General features: G+C 50.0%; 3 protein-coding genes across 3 annotated transcripts; 1 reads left to right on the top strand and 2 right to left on the bottom strand.

Moving 5' to 3' along the window:
• Window positions 1-473: 473 nt before the first annotated feature.
• On the top strand, window positions 474-800 carry TrAFT101_006959 (uncharacterized protein; the record flags this gene model as incomplete). The annotated part of the gene is made up of 1 exon (XM_066127923.1): window positions 474-800. One exon carries the CDS (start codon window positions 474-476, stop codon window positions 798-800), a length of 327 nt encoding a protein of 108 aa, XP_065984036.1.
• A 2,433-nt stretch (window positions 801-3,233) lies between these two features.
• TrAFT101_006960 (uncharacterized protein) lies at window positions 3,234-11,109 on the bottom strand. The gene is made up of 8 exons (XM_024904202.2): window positions 9,106-11,109; window positions 8,920-9,029; window positions 7,248-8,816; window positions 7,077-7,181; window positions 6,390-7,007; window positions 5,001-6,326; window positions 4,731-4,902; window positions 3,234-4,640 (listed from the first exon to the last, which is right to left on the bottom strand). The coding sequence occupies exons 1-6, from the start codon at window positions 10,102-10,104 to the stop codon at window positions 5,906-5,908; spliced, it is 3,822 nt and encodes a 1,273-aa protein (XP_024758610.2). The 5' UTR covers window positions 10,105-11,109; the 3' UTR covers window positions 3,234-4,640; window positions 4,731-4,902; window positions 5,001-5,905.
• TrAFT101_006961 (uncharacterized protein) lies at window positions 11,101-14,844 on the bottom strand (the record flags this gene model as incomplete). Its single annotated transcript, XM_066127924.1, has 3 exons — window positions 11,101-11,250; window positions 13,712-13,751; window positions 14,807-14,844. 3 exons carry the CDS (start codon window positions 14,842-14,844, stop codon window positions 11,101-11,103), a joined length of 228 nt encoding a protein of 75 aa, XP_065984037.1.
• Window positions 14,845-20,142: the final 5,298 nt, after the last annotated feature.

Consider the following 20,142-nt stretch of genomic DNA (forward strand, 5'->3'; position numbering starts at 1 on the left):
GTTATTGGCCGAACTTTGTTTCTCTTCGCCGAATCAAATCCGCTCCACTCCCCCCCATAAAGTCGAGGCCCGAACCGCCGCGTCCACCCCCATATAGTCTATCCCGCCACCACCGAAAACTACCCCCATTTTCAACGACACGCGGCCGATGTATGGGCGGAGGTGCGGAAAGGGCAGCCCAACTTGGGTTCGGCGAGACCAGATAACAGGCCTAATGCTACGTGGGACGAATGGGGGGTCGTTACCAAATGGGTGGACAATGAACTGTAGGATTTGAAGCCGATGCCACTTGTATCGTGCATCGTTACAGACAGCCAGGTTTGGCCCTCCCTATCCACGGCCTTGATCTGTGCTAAGCCCTCGGGGAATATTTGTTTTCTCGGCCTATCTCCGCGGACACAATCCATGGCTCCCCCAAGCCCAGAACAACCGGCGACTTACAGCAACAGCGCCGGATTGCCGCGCCAATAGTTATGCAAAGTGGTGTGATTTCAGGGCTGCTAGCGCTCGTCAAGAGCGGTTCGAGACCGCGCCAATCCCCGTCAAACGATCAAGAGCAAAGCCGGGAAATGAGAATCTGGGTATCCAAATGCCCGGTAGCCAGGCCACCCCCCCTTCGATGGAGCCTGATCCTCGTATCCCTTGTCAACATGGCCCGCAGCCCTTATGACGCCATTTTGATTTTGGACAAGGTGAAGCATGCCCTGCTCAGTGGTGGTATTGGGCAGTGCCGTGGTATTATCATGTACAAGTACTGGGTACTACGAAGCAGTGTAGCTAGCTCTCGCATGTATCGATAGCAGCAACACGGGAGGACAATATTCAACAATACAGGGGCTGTTGGAGTTGGCCGTGATAGCACAGCCCTCAGGGTTGATTAGTGAAGCGAGGGCAAAAGGGAACTCGGGAGGATATCCAAACACCCCCCCATCGCCATACAATACAACGAGCCATGGCCATGGCAACTGCGGGATTTCTGCCTTCATTTCACACAATCATCGCTAAGAGCCGTTATCCAAGGGATCTTCCATGATTTGCACCCCTTTGACTACGGCTGTGCCTCGCATACATGGAATTGTGCAAGCTGAATGGAGACGAGGAGGCTCAATGTTGTTTCCTGTCTAAGCCCAAAGCAAACGCGGAGCCAGCTCCGAGCAAATCGACAGCCGGTTACCCCGTCGCTAACTTTGATAGGTACTAAACCCTCGGTGCCGGCAAGGCAAGGGTGCGCAAAATTGGCAACCTTTTCAACTCCAACCCCCCGGAGGCGCTTACAGTACGAGGGCCTTGTTTATCACCTATCATAATCTAAAGACTATGCCGGCATCTTTTAAAGTACACCCGCGGGTACTAGTTGTTTGACTAGCAGCCATATTCCTTCAGCCTTAAGCAAGCAATAGTTGGCGACGCTTTTTATTTTATTTTATTGTGTTTTATTTCATTGTTACATGTAAGAACTAAACGCTTGGCTGCTAAGAAACTTGAATAGCACTAGCTAAGCTGTTGGAAGAAGGAGCCGATCGAATCTAATTAGCATATATAGTGGTATGGCTTTTTTTAGTCTACCCCGGGATTTTTCCATTAATAGTAAAAGTTGCGCCTCAGACGAAAAAGCCTCTGGTCCAATGATTCTATCCCTATCGCTCACGCCTCGTCGGCGCTGGGCTATTCAACCCGCCATATTTTGCGACGGGCCAGCAAACAAGATAGATGAGGCCCTTGCTCTGCGCTAAGAAAAAGGGTAAAATCTGACCATTATCGCTCTTCGTTTACGGACTTCCTAGTCCAGCGTTAGAGTGCCTCGCTTGTCCGTGTTCTAACCGACACTTGCACAAAGCACAGACTCATATCAAGGAGAGTGCCAATTCCCCGTTTCCGCATCTTACAAGGTCTATCGATGCCCCCGAGCCAATGGCACCGGTGTCCTATCTCCATTTTCCCCTGTTCTCTCACTTTCGCGGGTCGATTTCCCCAGTGCCAACTTTCGGCTTTTGTTATAGCGACAGCCGAAGCAACACGAACCAAGCCAAAAAAAAAAAAAAGTTGCTCAGTATGGCTTTTGCAAGACATGGAAATATCATCGTATATTGCACGTAAAATTAAGCTTAGTTACAAAAGGATCAAGCAGCATTAGAGTCCAAATATGTGCATCAAATATCAAACACCTGCAACACTGCCCCCAACCCATGACTTACACTCCTCTACCCTACTACAAGGTTGTGTCCTCCACCAGCCGTCTCTTCATCAGGCTATTTGCGGACTTGTAGATCTACACGGCCGCTGGATCACACATCTCCCCACTGCTGGAGATTCAAACAGAAACCGCCTCACGCCAAGACCGACGATGTAAACGTAAGCAGCGTAGTATCCGTCAAAAGCAGTAGACACACAACCCCGCAACTTACATACCAAGTCCATGGATACTACCTGGACGTTCCGGATCTGACAAGAATCCCTTGCATCAACTTTTTGCTTCCAGCAATGAAAGGCCCTTTTTTTTTTCATTCGTAGTGCCGGCAGTGTTAACTAGTACTATCACGTTGGAAGCACTCCCTTGCCACCGCATATACTTGTACATATTACAATACGTATATTGTCCAGCCTGTGCATGCAGCCCACAGCACTCACATGAACAAAAAAATGCCATAAGAAAAGAAAGTGGCTGAAACCAAAAGGTCTCATTTTCAAACAACACTTTCCCAAAGACATCAGCCGAGTTTATACTACTACTTACCAATCAAATAAAAAAAAAAGCTCACGTGCACGGGATGAATGACAAAGGGCCAACGTCCTTTTGTTGAAACACAGCTGACATGCCAAATTCTCATGCTATGTCATGAGTCAAAACTTGTGACTCTGCCGTCCGCCAAGCATCACCATCGGCACACATCCATCCAATCTATGCCACGCACGCCCCTCCTCAACTCACTGCTATTACTATCTGATTCAACTGCTGTCAAGGAACAATATACATACAGCAACTAGGTTAGTAGCAGCATAGTATAATGCAACCTATATGCCGCTCCCGGTGCTACCTTGCATTGCATTGTATGTATGTATGTATGTATGTATGTATGTATGTATGTATAGAGTACATCATCCAGCTCTGCTCGGCACATGAACCTCGTACTCGGCACATTCTCACGGCACCAACTTGGCTGCCATTAGCCATTCACCCATTCATCCTTTTGGATTCTCTCCCATGTCCTGTTTCTTCCCGCCCCTTGCCTCAGCACCCAGATGCATTAAAAAAAAAAAAGTCCCGAGCATAAGGAGCCAAGGGCCATATCTCATGCTCATAACAGTACTACCTAATGGCACATCACAAAATCGACACCTTTCTTGCTACCAAGCAATTTGCGGAGCCACCCCGCCACGGCAAACGGCTCACTCACCCCCCCTTGGCTCATTCTCCTCTTTTTTGTTATTCCCTTACTGTATTTCTTCCTCCATATTTTCTAAACACCCCATGTCCCTTGTTCTGCCCCATGTCCAGTCGGTCGGGTCAGCTCTAAGCTCCGTTGTAGGCACTCTTATCACCTTCCTTCCCACCCTTGTCTGTCACCTGCTCATGGCGAAACAAGCAGCGCCCAGTATCATGAATCACGTATCACGTAGGTGGCTTTTTCCCTTCTATTATTGTTGAATTTTTTTTCTTCTGTGCCTTCCCAATTTTCTTTATACACACCCCTAGTCAGTGCTTGTTCTTATCAGAGCCATTCGTTCAAACGACGAGCCCAAAAAAAAAAAGATACGCAAGGGGGTATACAGTTTAAACCTCCCGCCAACATGCAAGTCTCAGACCCGTCTGGTTCTCCCCCAGATTGCACCGCATCTGAATTCCCCAGCAGGGAGCCCCGTTATCTTAGTAAATGCCCCTTAGCCGACACAAACAAAAAAACAACAAAGAGAGACATGCAGTTTAACACATTTTAAAGACAAAAAAAAAAAAAGAAAAAACCATCCCTGCTTTTCCCCAAATCCCTTCCCCGCACTTTCTTTTCTTCCTACGTATTACCTTGGAAAACATGTATACTTTCTCTCTCTCTCTCGGCTCCCTCTCTCTGTCTTTGTGTCTCCCCTGCTGTCATCATCGCATATCTACCCGCCAATCCGCCCGTCGCTCCGCCCGCCGCAGACCGAAAAGACGGAGCGGGGCCCATAAGTTGCCTAGGTTCAGTTGTGTGTGTGCTTACTTGAAAATGCCAACAGGTACCCTGCCTGCCCTTGCATCCAATAGTCGATGCTGCCAGGTAGCTCTCTCGAGCGAGGAAAATGCAATAGATTAGTAGGCAGGCAGGCAGGCAGGCAGATACGGGTACATGCATACATATGGTGCATAACACTACTAATTTAGATAAAGCAAGGAGACAAAGAGGAAAAGAGGAAAAGTAACTCGTCCAGTAGCACCAGTAGATTAGAATAATGGGTACCGAGTACGGAGTACAGTCGGTAGACAACCTGATAGAGAGACAAGAGGAGAAAATGATCAGCCCCCAAGGCCAAATGAGGAATGCTATCAAAAGCAATCCCACAATAACCCCAGCACATGACACTCGGTCGTTCTGGAAAAGGCTCGGAACTTCAATGCCGAAACAGAGCCCAAGTCTTGGGTACAAAGTAACCACAACAAGTATAACCTAGATTCATTAATATGAGCGTAACACGAGAAATGCCGGCGATTCGGCTGCCCGCCGCCGCCGCTGATAGGGAAGATTCTTTATGCATACTTTTTATCCTGGCAATGTACTAATGGATTTATGCGTGTAATACTTGACACACATCTAGATGTACAAGTAGGTGTACATAATAGATAATAGTACCTAGTAGTAGAAATACTACTGATATCATAGGGCAGGGCATCTGACGAGAGATCCTCTTTTTGTTACAGGCGACAGGCCGCTGTGATCCTCCTCATCCATGCCCGTACACGTCAGCTAAGATGGATACATTTTCGCGCAATTCTTCCTCCCACAGAGCACAGAGAAAAAGCCACATACATAAAATGATAACAATAATGATATACAAAGAGCATGTATATATATGTATATCTATCCTTGTTTGCTGTGCATCCCTATCTCACCAAGGAACAGTTAGCCCAGCGTTACACGCATACAGCTATTCCCTTCGTCCCAAGCTGCATTTTCCCCTACTGCAGTCCCACACCTTCCTTCCCCCTTCCCTTTCTCATCTTTAGCTTCATAACTTTTTTTTTTCCGTTTAGGGAAAAGAAACAATAAAGTGATAGGCGCGCGGTTGTGTAGTCTGCATGCATAGCACAGTGGTATCTCCTCCTCCAAATCCGTCTCCTGAGAGTTGTAAAAGATTCGTGTATAAAACAGAAAAGTTGGGTAAATAAGCATTAGGATTCCGACGGCGCCAGTTCCTAGACAAAGGTATTCGGTATATAAGGATATGAATATGAAGCAACAGTAATACGTTCTCAAGTAATAGCTTCTAGGTTGTCTCAGTTTATAAAAGAAAATAATGCAGAAAATAATAAACAAGGCGATCTGCAGACCATCCAATACGGTCGGCCTATGCCTTTGCGCGTAAGTGATATCCAATGTTAATACGAGTCAAAATCGCAGTACGATGCAATCGCTGTGCCGCCAACCGTGATTTCGGCATATTGCTCCTTTCATTCAAACATCCTTGTATAGCCCATCAAATTGCTTTCCCGGCTCAGGTTCACGTAAATAATTGAAATAGATAAATATCGCGGTCCCAAAACACTTCGCAGTTGTCAGAGGCGCGCCAGTCACAAGGAGTAACACAGCAAATGCCACTGCCAACTTGCCAAGAATGATTCAGAAGGGAAAAAAGAAAACGAACAAAGAATCGAGATAACCGACCAAAGAAACAGAAAAAGTAGACACTAAGAAGAGAGCTCTTCTTCTAGTTCCTAAGACATCCCCAGATGCGGCATATGTGCCAGAGGCGACTGTTGCGCTCGAGGCGGCTGCAGTGGCTGTTGGTGAGGCGACTGCTGATGATGAGGCGATTGATGCGGCGGTGGCGGCGGCAGAGGCGGTTGGATACCAGCATCGCCGTTAAATGGTGGTGCCGCCATCGGAAGCTTGGGGGTATGATGGCCAGTGTTGCTAGAAAAGCTCGAGGCCATTCTTCCATCCGAATGGAACAGATCACGCTGGAGCCCCTCCAAGATGTGCATGTCAATCCTCAGAGAGCTCGTATGCGTCGCAGACTGTCGAAGGAATGCAATCGTCTTCAGAAACAGCTCGCGCAGTAACTCCTTGGGTACAAACTCTTGCAAAACAGGGTCCTTGTAGGCGGCAGCCAGGACGAGGAGATTACCCCATTGGCTATATAGTCATATTAGTTACACGCCTTTTTTTTAAACGCGGTTTTCATGATATTAAACTTACGCATGAGCCGTGCCAAACACGTTAGTAATAATAGGTCGTTTCTCTCCGAGTCCGTGGAACGATCTTGTGCTTTCAATAAGAGCATAAATACCCTTTCGAGCCAACTCAATGAGGGAACGATCAAGGTCGCTTGGCTTCTTAACATTCGGAGGGATGAAGGGCGCGATGACCCCATATCGATACTCTGACAAGACGCCAGCGTGTGGGCTTTGAGGGTGGCGTTTCAACTCATAGGACCACTGCAGAATTTGGCGGACAAACGGACGATAGGTAATCATCTGGGCTCCCCAGTACTTGGCTCTAAGGCGCGCCGACAGAATGTCGTTTGCAGGGGGGTCGGTCTCGTTAAAGCGGAAGCTGGGGGGGACCCAGGACATACCAGACACGCCATCTGCCACTAGTCTAACATTCTTCAGTTTCTCAGGCTTGCTGGAATCATCAGGAGAGTAAAACATGCGATGGATACTGTTCAAGTGCGTTCGGAGATAGAGCTGAGCGGGGTAGCTGTCTACAACTCTTTGGTCGAATCCCTGGAGAAGGCTCATGTTGGGCTGGGGCATGTCGTTCTCGTACTGCAAAAGGCCAGAAGGCGGGAGCGGAAGCTCAGCAATCAAATCACTGTAGCAAAAATTAGTACTGAAGCAGGCGAGAGGTTACTAGGGCTCTCGTGGTTATGCATATCCTTACCTCTCTAGCTGCAGACACGTCCAAAAGGCGAGTGCCAGCTGGTTATACTTTCCTTCCTGGATGAATTCCATGTTGGTCTTGATCTTCTTCAGCTTGTCCAAACTCCTATCGTAAATGTTAGCCCATCATTCAATTGCTTGCTCGTTGTATTTTAGAGGGTAGAAGACTTACGGTCTCATGAGAACTTGCAATTTGTGGCTCGCTTTGTGAATAAAGGCAAAACTCTCCAACGGCCGCGCAAGCTGGCCATGATACAGCCCAGCAAATATGTTGGCATAGACGTTCTTCATATTGTTGTACGCGCCGAGGTGGTTTCCAAGAATGTCCGTTGCCAGTGCAAAATATTCCAAGCCAGGAATCACCTCGTAGTTCTTCTTCAGGTTATACCCTGCGCGAACGGCCGCGGTCCCGGACGCACTGGAAGTGCCATGGATAGATGATCTTCTGCTCTGGTAGCCGCGCTCCTGGTCCCTGGGTGAAGGGAAGCCAGAAGAGTGAGACTGATTTGAGAACGACGGGGGCGAGCCCTGGATTGGCGACGGAGGAACTCCGTTGCGACTAACTGGGCTTCCATGAGGGATTGGATCGACCGGGAAAAGCACATCAGGAACTTCATCTTGGTACAAACAGATTTTGCCCAGAGCCAAGACGATGAGAATAAGTGCGCTATGGATAGAACGGCTTGGCTTGCCGAGACGCTGGGAAGATGGCGTCACAGGCGCATCTGGATCGGGACTTCGCTTTCTCTTGGCGCCAGTCATTTCCATCGGCTGCGATACAGCAAATGTCGATTTCAGAGGCTGGGCCTTCACTTTTGGGTTCGCAGTGGGGAGCTCATTGATAAACTGGTGAACCCATTCGTCGAGAACCTGTGGGTGAATAATGGGGTGCATGTTCAAGATGTTGTTCTTGAAGCTTTCCACGTAGGCCGCAACCTTGTGTTCGCTGAAATCTGGGTTTCCATCAGGGCCGAGAACGCCGCCGCGGTACTCGATCTGATCGCCGGGGCTCAGGCCCCCTCCAAGCTGGCCCCAGTCCGCCGCGGGAGAGGAAGCTACAATGTCTGACAGGTTATCATCGCCAATCTCTGCATTTCCATGATCGGCAGTCGCCTCTCTAGAAAGTCGCTGGTGAGAGTCTTCGCCTCGCCCGTACACCTTGAGAATTCCGCGACTCTGCTCTAGACTGATGGGATACTCGCTGACGTATTTAATGCCTTCCCGCTCCAGGTGGTGCCGTGTCAATTCCCTGATCGGATCCCAATCCAAGAGAAGCCCAGCCAAAGTCGTATGGTTAATAGGGATGGCAGGCTCTCCTGGAGGCACGGGAGGACCAGGTTCTGCTTCTATTTCGTCCTCGGTGCCGAAAGCCATGGCTACAGCATCACTAGACATTACTTCTGTAGGTACCGTTTCGGTAGACATTACCGGCTGATCCCGAGATATATCAGCTACGGGAGATCGGCGGATTGGCGGCTCTTCCAGTGGCTGCGGCTGCAGCTGCAGCGGCGGCGGCGGTGGCGGCGGCGGGCTTGGGTGGGATAGCGGTGGTGCAGCTTCAAGCTCCTTTTTAGGAATGGCCCTTGGCGTAAATTCCTCAAAAAATTGTGGTATCCTTGAAAAGGCGGACTCAATCTTGGTCAGTCTATCGTCAATAGTTCCAAAGCGTTCAGACATGAACTGAAGCGTAGACTGCATGCTGTTGATGCCCTCCAAAATGTCTGTCTGAGCTTTGTCGGTTCTGTATTGGTAAAAATTTATGTTAGTTGAATTATGCTTTATGTTTTAAAAAAGATGGCAAAAAAAGGGGGGTTGTAGAAGCTGCAAATCTGGTGAGAGCTCACGCTTTTGGTACTGGATCACGGTATCGGCACTCTGTGCCCTTATCTCTGCATGTTTTACATGGTTTCAACTCGTCGCATTTAGCTTTAAGCTGCCGACACTGGTCACACGCCTAATAGGGAGAAGAAAGGTCAGTTTTCAAATTCCCAACATCTAAGTTCGTCAAAGAGAAAGTTGCCAAGTCAGACCTGTGAAGCCCTTGTATTCTTCTTCTTCGCCGCTGTTGAGTAGACGCTGTAAAACGGCTCTTGGGGCTGGAAATTAGGGTTTTGCTCGTAAGGCTGTTGTTGTGCGATCGGTGTAGGAGGCCCAGGAGGAAAGCTTGGGGCGCGATAGGCTCCGGGAGTCGGAGGCATAGACGGCTGATTCTCGTAATTCATGTGTCGAGGTGGTGGCGGGTTATCTTGAAAAGCGGGAGGTGGAGGAGGTGGAGGAGGATGTTGCTGCTGCGGCGTCGGCGGCTGCTGCTGTTGCTGTTGAGGGTGCTGCTGAGGGTGCTGCTGAGGGTGTTGCTGAAGGTGTTGCGGAGGATATTGCTGCGGTTGCGGTGGCTGCTGCTGATGCTGAGGATGTGACTGAGGATGTTGCTGAGGCGGGGGGAGCTGAGGCGGAAGAGAATGAGGTGTCGATACGACTTGTGGTGCCGGTGGATGAGCGTCTGGCGCATGTCCTGTCGAGTTTGGCCTTCGAAGATCATCACCAGGCTCTCGCTTTACTATGGTGTCTCGACCGGGATACTGATAGGGCGCATGTGCAGGAGACATAGGATGCTGTGACCCCGGATGCTGAAGCCCTGGGTGATGCTGCGGCGGCGGTGGTTGACGGTACGGATCCTGCATGGGAGCGAGAGTCTCTTGATCCGAGTGTCGACGGTCAATCTCTGGGTGCTGTTGGGCATGCCCATGAAGTGACACTGGCGTTGGCGCAGGCAGAGGCAGCTCCGAGGCACGAGGCGGGTATTGATATGGGCTGGCGCTCGCCGAGTGGTGGTGGTAGTGATGGTTGGGACCTTGAGGAGGCGGCTGCGGCGGCGGCAGCTGGGTCGACGAAGCATGCGGAGCGTGAGAGGGAGGAGGGAGAGGATGATGAGATGAAGGAGGAAGAGGTTGAGTATTAGGATGCGGCCGCGTAGCACCAGACGGCTCCCAGAAGCGCATGCGCTTGCTGTCGGGAGGTCCTTGATCCATGCTGCTGGCTTGATGTATAAACAGTACAAGTACAGGCTAGGACACACGGACACATAATCAGGAACGAGGCAAGAGGTGAAGCAAGGACCACAGAGGGGTGTTGGCCATGGGCTGGAGGCGAAACTCCAGACGCCGGGGGAGTGAAGGCTCGGAAGGTTTGAAGAACGGTGCTTGGTTATTGGATCTTTGGCAGCGGGAGACCGGGAGCCAGGGAGGACATGGGGTGGGTGAGCCTCGCACGATTAGGGCGGCTATGATGACATCTGAGTTGCCGCCGTCGAGGAGGAGACTGAAGGCCAGAACCGGCGGCGCGGTACTTGCGAGGCAGAGGGTACGGGCGGTGCAGGTATCCGGGCAGAGCACGACGACGTTCGGTAGACTCTGATAGACGAGGTGAGCGGCGGGCTATCGACGGCTCGGCCTAGGCCCAACCCAGTAACGCGAACGCGGCAAAGGGGGGCGATCAGCCAGAACGTGTCGTTGGGCAGGATGAAGGAGAGAGAGCGACGACGACGAGAGGAAGAGGAGAGAGAGCGCGCGCGTGCTGAGCAGCAGAGCAGAGCAGAAGCACACCAAGCTTCACCACGCAGCTCTAGGCCGCTCCGGTAGCCGGCAGGCTGTGGGGACGGGCGGGATACGATGGAAAATGGACAAGACACCAAGGCTCACAGACAAAGTTCCCGGTACCCAGAACCCTGCAGCCCCAATCCTGCCTGACGGGGAGTTAATCGTCAAGGCGGCCTAGCGAGCGAACAAGCACAAACGGGCGGAGAGGAGGGGGTGTCAAAACGTGAGCTCTGCCAGAGAGAGACGGGAAGCGAGAGGGTGGTGATAGCAAAGCAGCAGCATCTCGAGGAGGGAAAAGGGAAGGGGAAAAAAAAGACCAGAAAAAAAAAACAAGCTCCCCAGTGTTCCAGGCCACGGTAAGACGAGAGATACTGCTGATGTTCAGCACGAGAATCAAACCCTGGCATGTACCCCGACTCAGCGAACAAGCTAATCAGGCGTCAGGCACCCTTTTTTGCCGTGTCGGTGGCCACGCTCAGCGCCGTATTTTTGGCACTCCGGGGGGGGCGCGCGCATAATGAGCATAATGGGCCGCTGACGCCACCTGCGAAAGACGCTCCCAGGCACTGCAGAGACACGCTAGACGGGAGCAATTAGTGCACTCATTAGCCGTGGTACTGGATACCTCTAGCGGCGTGCGGTGGGGCCCGCGCAGGGTTTGCTTTCATTGCAGGGTTCACTCTTGGGCAGCGCGAGGAGCTGTGGGATGGGATGATGTCGGCCGTACAGGGCAAGGGGTCCCTGTTTTGTCTCTCTCGTTACTTTTTTTTTTTTTGTCTTGTCTTTGCTGGGTAGTAATACATTCTTGTATAGTAAGCCAGCCTACGATACGTTGCCAGGGCCAGGGGCCTTCGTCGGCACCCAATGGAACAGTTGCCCAGGAACTCGGAGGCGACCAGGGCATGGACGTGCAAGCGATCACAAACAAACTGGAGGTGCACGGATGCGGGCAGACTGAGACAAGCTGTCAAAAAGGTTAGCAAGTATTAAACAAAATATATAAATAAATAAATAAATAAAAAAAAAAAAAATAAAAAAAAAAATAAAAAAAAAAAAAAAAAAAAAAGCAAAGAAATAAAAAGAAAAGAAGGAAAGAAGAGAAAAGAAGAACGCGGCACGGGATGGAGTCTGAGTTGGATGGGACCGACCTGCAAATAAGTGAGTCGCGTGGACCGTGACCGCCTGCCATTGGCCGCCAGAACGCTCCCGGGACTCCAACTACCCGAAGAGACAAGATGGTGATACAGCAGCTCCAACTTTCAAAGCTCCGCACGCCGGCTAGTGGCTCGACCGACACGCAGCTCGGTATATACAAGGCATTGATATCCCACGATATTACTCGGTATTCGGTACTCATCCAGGTACATGCAGCGCTGAGGGCAATGCCACTGCTATTACTACTAGTACCGTCTGGCACATTTGGAAAAAAAAAAAAAAAAAAAAAACGAAGCACGGAGCTTTGTGCATGTCCGGATTACTCTCCGGCAGTCTTGCTGCCATGTACTTTGTAGCTTTTTCTAACTGCTGTTCTACTCATCTCTCCGAAATAAGCACCTCTCGCCGTTTTCCCTTTCTTGGTCCATCTCGCTAGACACGTCGTTAGCCTATTGCAGTGCCAGCACAAGGCAGGTAGTAATTTGATCTGACTAATGTCCGTCTGAAATGAGCTGGGGGGGCAGCCCTCGCGTTGGCTGGATGGCATGCTGCATCTTTTCTTCTTTTTACACATTTGACCCTACCCAACTTACACCGTGGAGACGGATCATGTAGCACACCGACGGACCCAGCAGCAAGCAAGCAATCAAGCAGGCAATAGCGCACCACTAGCATCGCGCTTTTCGTAGGGAACTCCGGAGATCAAGCCTGCGTCGAGCTACGGCAGAGGCTCCGTCGCAGGCATGTATGTACGAGTAATATCCGGGCGCCGGAAAGATTCCCTAGGCCAAGGCGGGCTTGCTTTAGAAGCCTCGCCATCTCGTCACCGCCATCTAGCTCGGTGCAACTACTGCTAAAAAAAAAAAAAAAAGAGGGCAGAGAGAGTCAGCTCCTCCCAGCTGAGGAGACCCAGCGAGTGGACCATTCCGAGAGCGAAGTCAAAAACAGCAGCTTGCTTCGTGATGGTGGCGTGGGGCGAGGGCCTTGGAGAGCTTCGTCTACTGTACAATTACAGCATGAGCGTAGTAGGTTCGCAGCACAGCACCCTTTCTGCGAATAGCGCGGCCAATTGCAGCCACTACTGTATATATTCGCACAAAGAAGAACCTAAGCAGGGCGGGTCGGCGCACTAGGCCGCTGAGGAAAGAAAATCTTCCATGGTTTTTGGCAGACATCAGGAGTTGTCTCCATCGGCTTCTCTGCCCAAGCGGGGATCGAGAAACCGAGACTGCAAAGAGCGAATAAGTGCATACAACGAACAATACGAGCATCCCTTTCAGAGGCTGCATATATACGGATATATGCGTATAATTCTCCAGCTGTGTGCTCAAAATCTGCACACTTGGTCCTCCGCCAGCTGCACTCTTATTTAGCAGCGTTGTGGCGTCCCCCCAGCTCTGGCGGTGCTTTTACTATCACTGGTAAAACAACGCCTTCGCGTTTTGGCTTTAGCCACTCCCGCCAGGCTCGTTTTTAGCCCGTAGAAAACGGCCTCCGTGGTTCTAGCGCCGCAGGTAGTTCTAGGCAAGGGGAATTCCACGTGAGACGGATAGGTCGGGTTTTTTAGGTTCTTGGAGCGTTAGGCACTCATCTCCGTTATACTGCTTTTGGGTACTCGTAACCGCTCGCCCAAGTGCGTGCCGCGCAATGTAGTCGTGGCATATTATGGTATACGATAGACGAAAAAATTCAAGCACAGCAGATGATGCAGGGCCATAAGCCGGATTGTGGGATGAGTCTCCGACTCAAGAGCTCACACGGGCCACACGTTGGTTGGAGTCACTGAGGGGCTCGTTTTATTTCTTTTTTTTTTTCTCAAGCATGTCTCTTTTCTAATGTGTGTCTCAACCACTCACCCGGTGGTTGTCAACTGATATGTACCTACCTTAGTAGCTTTGCAGCCAACCGCCATGCCGCGTCTACTGCTGTACAACAGCAAGGGGTTAGTTTGCCCCTCTGTCTCTTTTTTTTTTTTTTTTTTCTTTTTTTTTTAATAGGCAGGTTGTCGTGTGCATGCAGCTTCATGAAACGGCCCGCAAAGCACTATTAGCTGTAGGGGGACGGCAAAAAAAGGTCCGTACCAGCTGTAAATGCCAGCCAGCGAAATTAAATCCCAAATTAGAATAATCGGAAAAAAAAGAAACATAAAAAAAGAAATATATATGCACGCGTACATATGGTCTTTTGTTTTTTTCGCCTCCCACTCGGCGCGCCCACTCTGAAATTTGCCTGCCTGCCAGCCCAGAACGAGGTTTGGCCTCAGAACGGCGCTGTTTCTGCGACTGACTTGCTGGATGACGATGAGTGATTTCAAACCCTTGTCGAGCTGCTTTTACCGCCTAATGGCAAAACCAGGTTGGATGTGTCTGCCGGACTGTCCGTGCTAGCCGATGCGGCTCGGTTCCCAGCTACCTGGTTTTGCCTGGGGACGCTGAACCAGGTAGTTGAGATGGCCTAGCAAATCTGGTGTGCTGAAGCCGACGCGGCCACCACCCACCAGCTATGCCATGCTCTATCACTCGTACGCAGGTGCATACATGCAGTGCAAGAGACGGTATTATGCGAAATAGCTATCCGTCAAAATTCTAAATGTAAGGTGGTAGGCAAACCATTACACATACCCTGCCCTCTCAATCTATCGCTTAAGGAAAAAAGAAAGAAAGAAAGAGAGAGAGAGAGAGAGAGAAAAGGGAATAAAAATAATAATAACCACCGCTACTTGTCCGTGGTAACGTGTGTTTTCTCATCTGTTCTCTCTCTTCTTAAGATTGTCCAGGGTAAGTTTGGTGCAGCTGCCAAAGCCAAAGAGGGAAACCAAAAAGAAAAAAAAAAAAAAAAAAAAAAAAAAAAAAAAAAAGAAAAAAGACCAATCGGCATGATTCGTGACCACACCAGCCATCAATAGAGCTGTGAGGGCGCCAATGAAATGTCGGCACACCAAAGCAGCCACAGCAAAAGAGCCCCTACTACTAATTCTCACACGACAAGATCGCTGTACGATGCCAGCGATATATCCATGCTCGCGGCAGAGAGGCCTTTCGGCGCAGCGGACTTTGCTCGCGCCCCCGGCCAAGCCCAGTGGAAAGGCATCGGGGCTTCCTGCATCCCTGAACGAAATCCTCCGGGGGTGGCCGTGATAGAGCTACGTCGTGCAACAGACAGGCTGCCTGTGCACTACATACATCCCGGCTGTGACAGACATGCAACTATTTTCGCCTTTGCAACCTCTAGAGGCAAAGAGCCTGCTGGCCACGCAAAGCATACGCCCCCTTATGCCCAGAGAGACCTCCCAGGATGAGGTCACCACAACGCCTCTACTGGTCGACCGGTTTGTTAAGGGTACCATTGCACCGGTACCCTCCATCAGTGAATACGGGCCGACACTTGCTTGGTACATACATAGAGGCGCAGACAAGGACTAGATGTGAAAGTCATTCATGCAGCGGCCAGCTGGGCAAGGTATCTGCTCGTTGAGGCGACAGGCCGCTTAGTTAGCATGTCTGCTCGGCCATATGTCAAGCGCGGCCGCCGTCATATTCAAACGGGTGTGCGCTAGACGAGAGAGTGCTGTTCCACGACACTCGAGTCAAGCCAACAATGCTCGACCTCTTTATTGACAATAACCCTTACCATTTATGGAGTGATTTGTGTCACACCAGACCTGTTTCTCGACTGTTCCCCGGGCTGTCGTACTAATTGCAGGAGGCGGTGTCACCTATCATGTTGGTCTTACCAACGAGACACACCGAATTGTGGATATCGAACACCGGCAGTGCCAAGGACATGAAGCAGCCTATGGCGACTTCGTGCCGAGTTAACCCTTGTCCTTCTCTTCCTGTGATGAGAAAGGTCTAGTCAGTCCAGGCACTTGTGTAAGTGTCGAGTTTTGCCTTGCTGTGTTCCCAGGTGCATACACACGTAGAATTAATAGTGCTACCAACCCCCCCCCCCCCCCCCCCCCCCAACTACCTACAATGGTCAGTAGCAGCAGTGCTTGACTTCGAGAAGGCACAAACAGATGGGCACTGGCAGTTGGGTGATCGTCTTCTTGAGGTACACTAACAAGAGAACGGCGGTTTTGGCGTCCTGTCATGACACATGTAACTGACAATCGCAGACCGCCAGATCACCTGTCCTGACATACTGCAGACGGATACGAGTGTCAATAGTAGTACTACCCATACTAGTACTACTAGTATAACATTAGCTCTATAATAATAATAATGACGGCAGAAGAATAGATAAAATTTTCTCTTCCCTCCTCTTCTGGGTCCGCTAGATTGTGAACATGTTTGTCTTCCAGCTGGAAGCCCTTGCCACCTGAGGCAAAGGGCCCTAAGGCAAAGGGCATTAAAGGCCATGACGTTATTTACCACTGCCCCTCTGGTCATAGCATTGTTCCTCTAACCAGAGATGGTTTTAGATATTCCTCATTGGCCGGGTGGCTACTACATACAGAGAGAAAGATCAACGCTTCTTATGATGCACCTACGAAATGCTGCCAAGCAGCACTACTTGTAGCCCAGCAGAACTTGGTAGGCTAATTATGTTCATTTGTGCAGACTACAAAATGGCGATAGAAAGTCCTACGAGCAAATGAGCAGGGGCATGGAATACTTTTGCCAGCTCGGAGAGGGCCAGGTTTATTATTGGTGTCGCTTCTCTCAAAGCTAGACGTGTGCTAGCAGGTTGTTTGTGGAAAGCTGGGTGTACTAGGCCCAACGAAGAATATGGTAGGTTGACAGAGCTGTAGCTCCGGCAAATTGACTCCATATGGCCGTCTTGTTTCTTCCTTTTCTCCAGAGTGAGATGCTTGAATACCGGCATTACCACTTATACAGATTTGTCGATGTGTCGGTCCTTTATCCATAGAGCTGGGCTCGCATCCTCCCGCAGACTTTCCCCAAATGACCGATACAGCATGCGACTTTTTACCTGTTCGATGCGTGCACGACTTCGAAAATAGCCGGGCAAATAAAAGGATTCTGCACGCCCAGCGCCTCCTCGCTACCATTGCTTGTTTTCTCGTTAAGGTTCCTCTTTTCGAAATGCTGCTCCGTACACCCATACATACTTAAGGTAGTAGAATATGCGGCGGTACCGAGTACTTAGCGCCACCCATTTTTTTTTGTAACTTGTAATATTGCTACCGCTAATAGTATGTGGTAATTGCTGGTCGCTCACTTTCACTCACCGCATCATTTCCCGAGCATGGATACCAAGCTGGCCCCATCTCAGGCCCAAGTCGCCGACCCCCTGGCCCGAGAGAGGGAAAAAAATTTTTATCGACGATCTATCGCAATCTCGCGCAGAGAGGGTCGCTCATGTGAGAGGACTGGCTTTTTTGAGCATCTTCTTTTTTCGGAGATATTCCGGACGATGTACTACTACATACTACTCGCTCCCAAGGCAAGAATCTCCCTACTAGTAAAATGAATGAATAAATAAATGAACGATCAAATAGATGAAAAGTTAACAGGCAAGAAAAAAAAAAAGAAAAAAAGAAATAAAAGTAACGTGTCACTTCATGTGTCTCATGCAAGGCGGAAATTTGGTGTTTCCCTTCCCTTTCTTTTTTTTTAAAGAGTGGGAAGGATTCCTTGTTATAATGTCTCTTCTCTCTTTCTTGGCCCCTGCGGTTGCAAATGAGTGCGACACGGGCCGTTGTCTCACCCAGCTGGGCGGTTCGGCAAAAAAAAAAAAAAATGATAATACCTACTGCGTGAATTATTTATCTAAAACTTGGCAATTAGTCTCCTTGGATAATTCTGGTTGACGCAGTCTTTAAGAGTGAAGCTGAAGTATTACATTGGGAGCAGCAAAGCTGCCACAACACACAAGTCTAAGTCAAAACTGAGTCGTCTCTTGTCGACAAGTAAGTATCTAGTACCTGGGCTAGGTTGTCAATATATATATATCATACCGTATCTTATCGGCTGTCCTGTCAAGGCAGTAAAACAACATAAAGACGCCGTCCAGGTTCCTGCATAACGCCACCCTTGACGTGTGACTGTGACCAGTCGGTCAGTGTTTAACTTCCCCACGGGCTCAGTGCAAATGCCGCAGCTGGCTGGCTGGGGGTTTCAATTTTCACTTGATTAGCGGTGCTACCCTGTAGCGGCATCAGTATTTTGTAATCATGCATATCCATTCCTCGATGGTATCCGGCTAAAGTGGCAGAGCAGATGCTAATCACTCCTATCTCAATGTGCTTTCCTCATTACGGCTGTGCTCCTGTGACGTTAAAGCGCCATCCACATGACGGCAGCCGCGGCGTCCCGGACCCGATCCCCATATTGTCCGCCAAATGGGATCCAATGGCCGCTGTCTATTCACCAGATATGCTGCTGGAGCCAGCGCTAAGAAACACGAGGCTCGTGCCGTGCCTTTTCTGCTGACTACCTACCTACGCAGTTCAGCTACTAAAAAAATTAGCAGTGCCACTTCGTACAAGTACCTATCTTTGAATTGAATGATGGAGGAAACAGTAGGTACATGTATCTAATGGAGTGCCGAGTGTGGAACACAAGTACCCATAGAGCTCTGTATTAAAAATACAAGGTAGGTACATATTAGGCAGGGTATTCCTTCCATTCGTTTTGTGGAGGCGGCAGGTTTCACGGCAAGAACCACCCCGTAGCATCAGCACCATCTCTGTACCTCGGTACCTAGTACCTAGCAGTGCCAATGGACTTGTTCGGTGAGGTACACGTAGGTACAGAAACGTCATCAGCGTTGCTCAAGGTCTAGAGAGTGCTCTGTACCTCTGCAACCTCATAGCATCCATCCAAAGAGGGAGAAAAAGAACAATGAGGGGTTTCTGCTGGCTGGCTGGTTCACATTTCCACCATTCCTTTACCACAACAATAGACATCTATCCGCCAGTGTCCGAAACAATTGCAACGCAACCTGGGCGAGCAGGATACGACATACGAGCAGATCCAGGTTCTCGGAATAAGCAGATACGCCATCTGGTCATAATCCCTCATCCATTCCGAGTCCACAGCTGAGTTTCTTCCCGCTAACACTGCCAGTCCTTGGCATCTGCCGTTTGCCATCTTCAAGAGAGCGAAGCGAGAGAACAGGAGGAGCAACTACAACCGATGAGGGGCTAAATCGCCCAATGGCTCGTGGGGGCTAAAGGCAAAAGAGCCGGCTTAGCACTATCGCCAAAGAGAGTCACGCTGCACCGAGGACACGGGCTTGGGCCGGCTGAATCCTACATGGGGCTATCATCACATCACATCCGAGCTGCCCAGCTACCGTCCCTCGTGATGGGCCGCCCTTTTTTCCCCTCTCAGTTCTCCTCGTCGACTACAGTAGAATGTCACCCCATAGCTAGTGCTTTGCCGGGGAATATGCCGGGATCCTGAGATTAGGGGAATGTGACCTGTCAGCTGCTGTTCGAGCTATCAGCGCAAAGAGTCTTCATTTTAAAATTTGCATCTCGACAAGAGCACGGCTGGTCACATTAGCGGCATCCCGAATTTTCTTTGACGTATCCGCTGCTGGCACCCAAGTTACGTCCCACACTTGCAAGAATGACAAGCTCAGATGGGTAAAGTCCGTTTGTGATATTTGACAGCTGACTCCAAGATTCTTGTGCTGCGGAGAAGAGAAAAGGATAACAATGGCAAGGTACACGGCCCCCACGAAGCTCAAGCGCCTTTCTTTTCCCTCTTCGCAACAAACTCCGACAGTAGTAGTAGTGTCTTCCTTCTGCTCCTTGTGTGGGGGCTAGCTTTTGCGCTGAGGACCATAATGATACGTTTAGCTTGAGAGTCTATATGATTGCTTTATGGATAACCGCCACGGCCGCGTATACGAAATGGATATAGAGTTTGTCCAAGTGGATTTGAGCAGTTGGAACCACCTGATACATTGGCTCGGCATACACGCCAGTCTCGGAAATGTACGTGGGATGCTACAACGCGTTGACCAGCATGACGCCCAATGAAGTTACGCGCTACGGACACGCTCACGTAACCCCCGTGAAAGAAGATCTGGCGACGGAAGCGCGCGGAAGCCCAGCGCGCTGCCATGTTAGCCGACCGGTGTGAACCACATCCCTTTGCGACGAGCTTTCTCTTTGGGCGTAGGAAGTACTCCTCAGTTCCATGAACCAGCGTGGTAGCCTTTTCCAGTTTAGTAGCCGTGGAAGTTCTGCTCCTTCTGCTTCTGCACAGTGCTCAATCGATTTGAGCTGATAGATATGGACAGCTGGAGCAAGGTATCTACTGAATACTAATATTGAAACGCTGCAGGTTTAAATCGAGCATGAGATGCCGCAGGTCAGGCCTCGAGATGGAGGCTCCT

Source organism: Trichoderma asperellum, chromosome 4, assembly GCF_020647865.1.
Source record: "Trichoderma asperellum chromosome 4, complete sequence".
NCBI classification, from domain to species: Eukaryota; Fungi; Ascomycota; class Sordariomycetes; order Hypocreales; family Hypocreaceae; genus Trichoderma; species Trichoderma asperellum.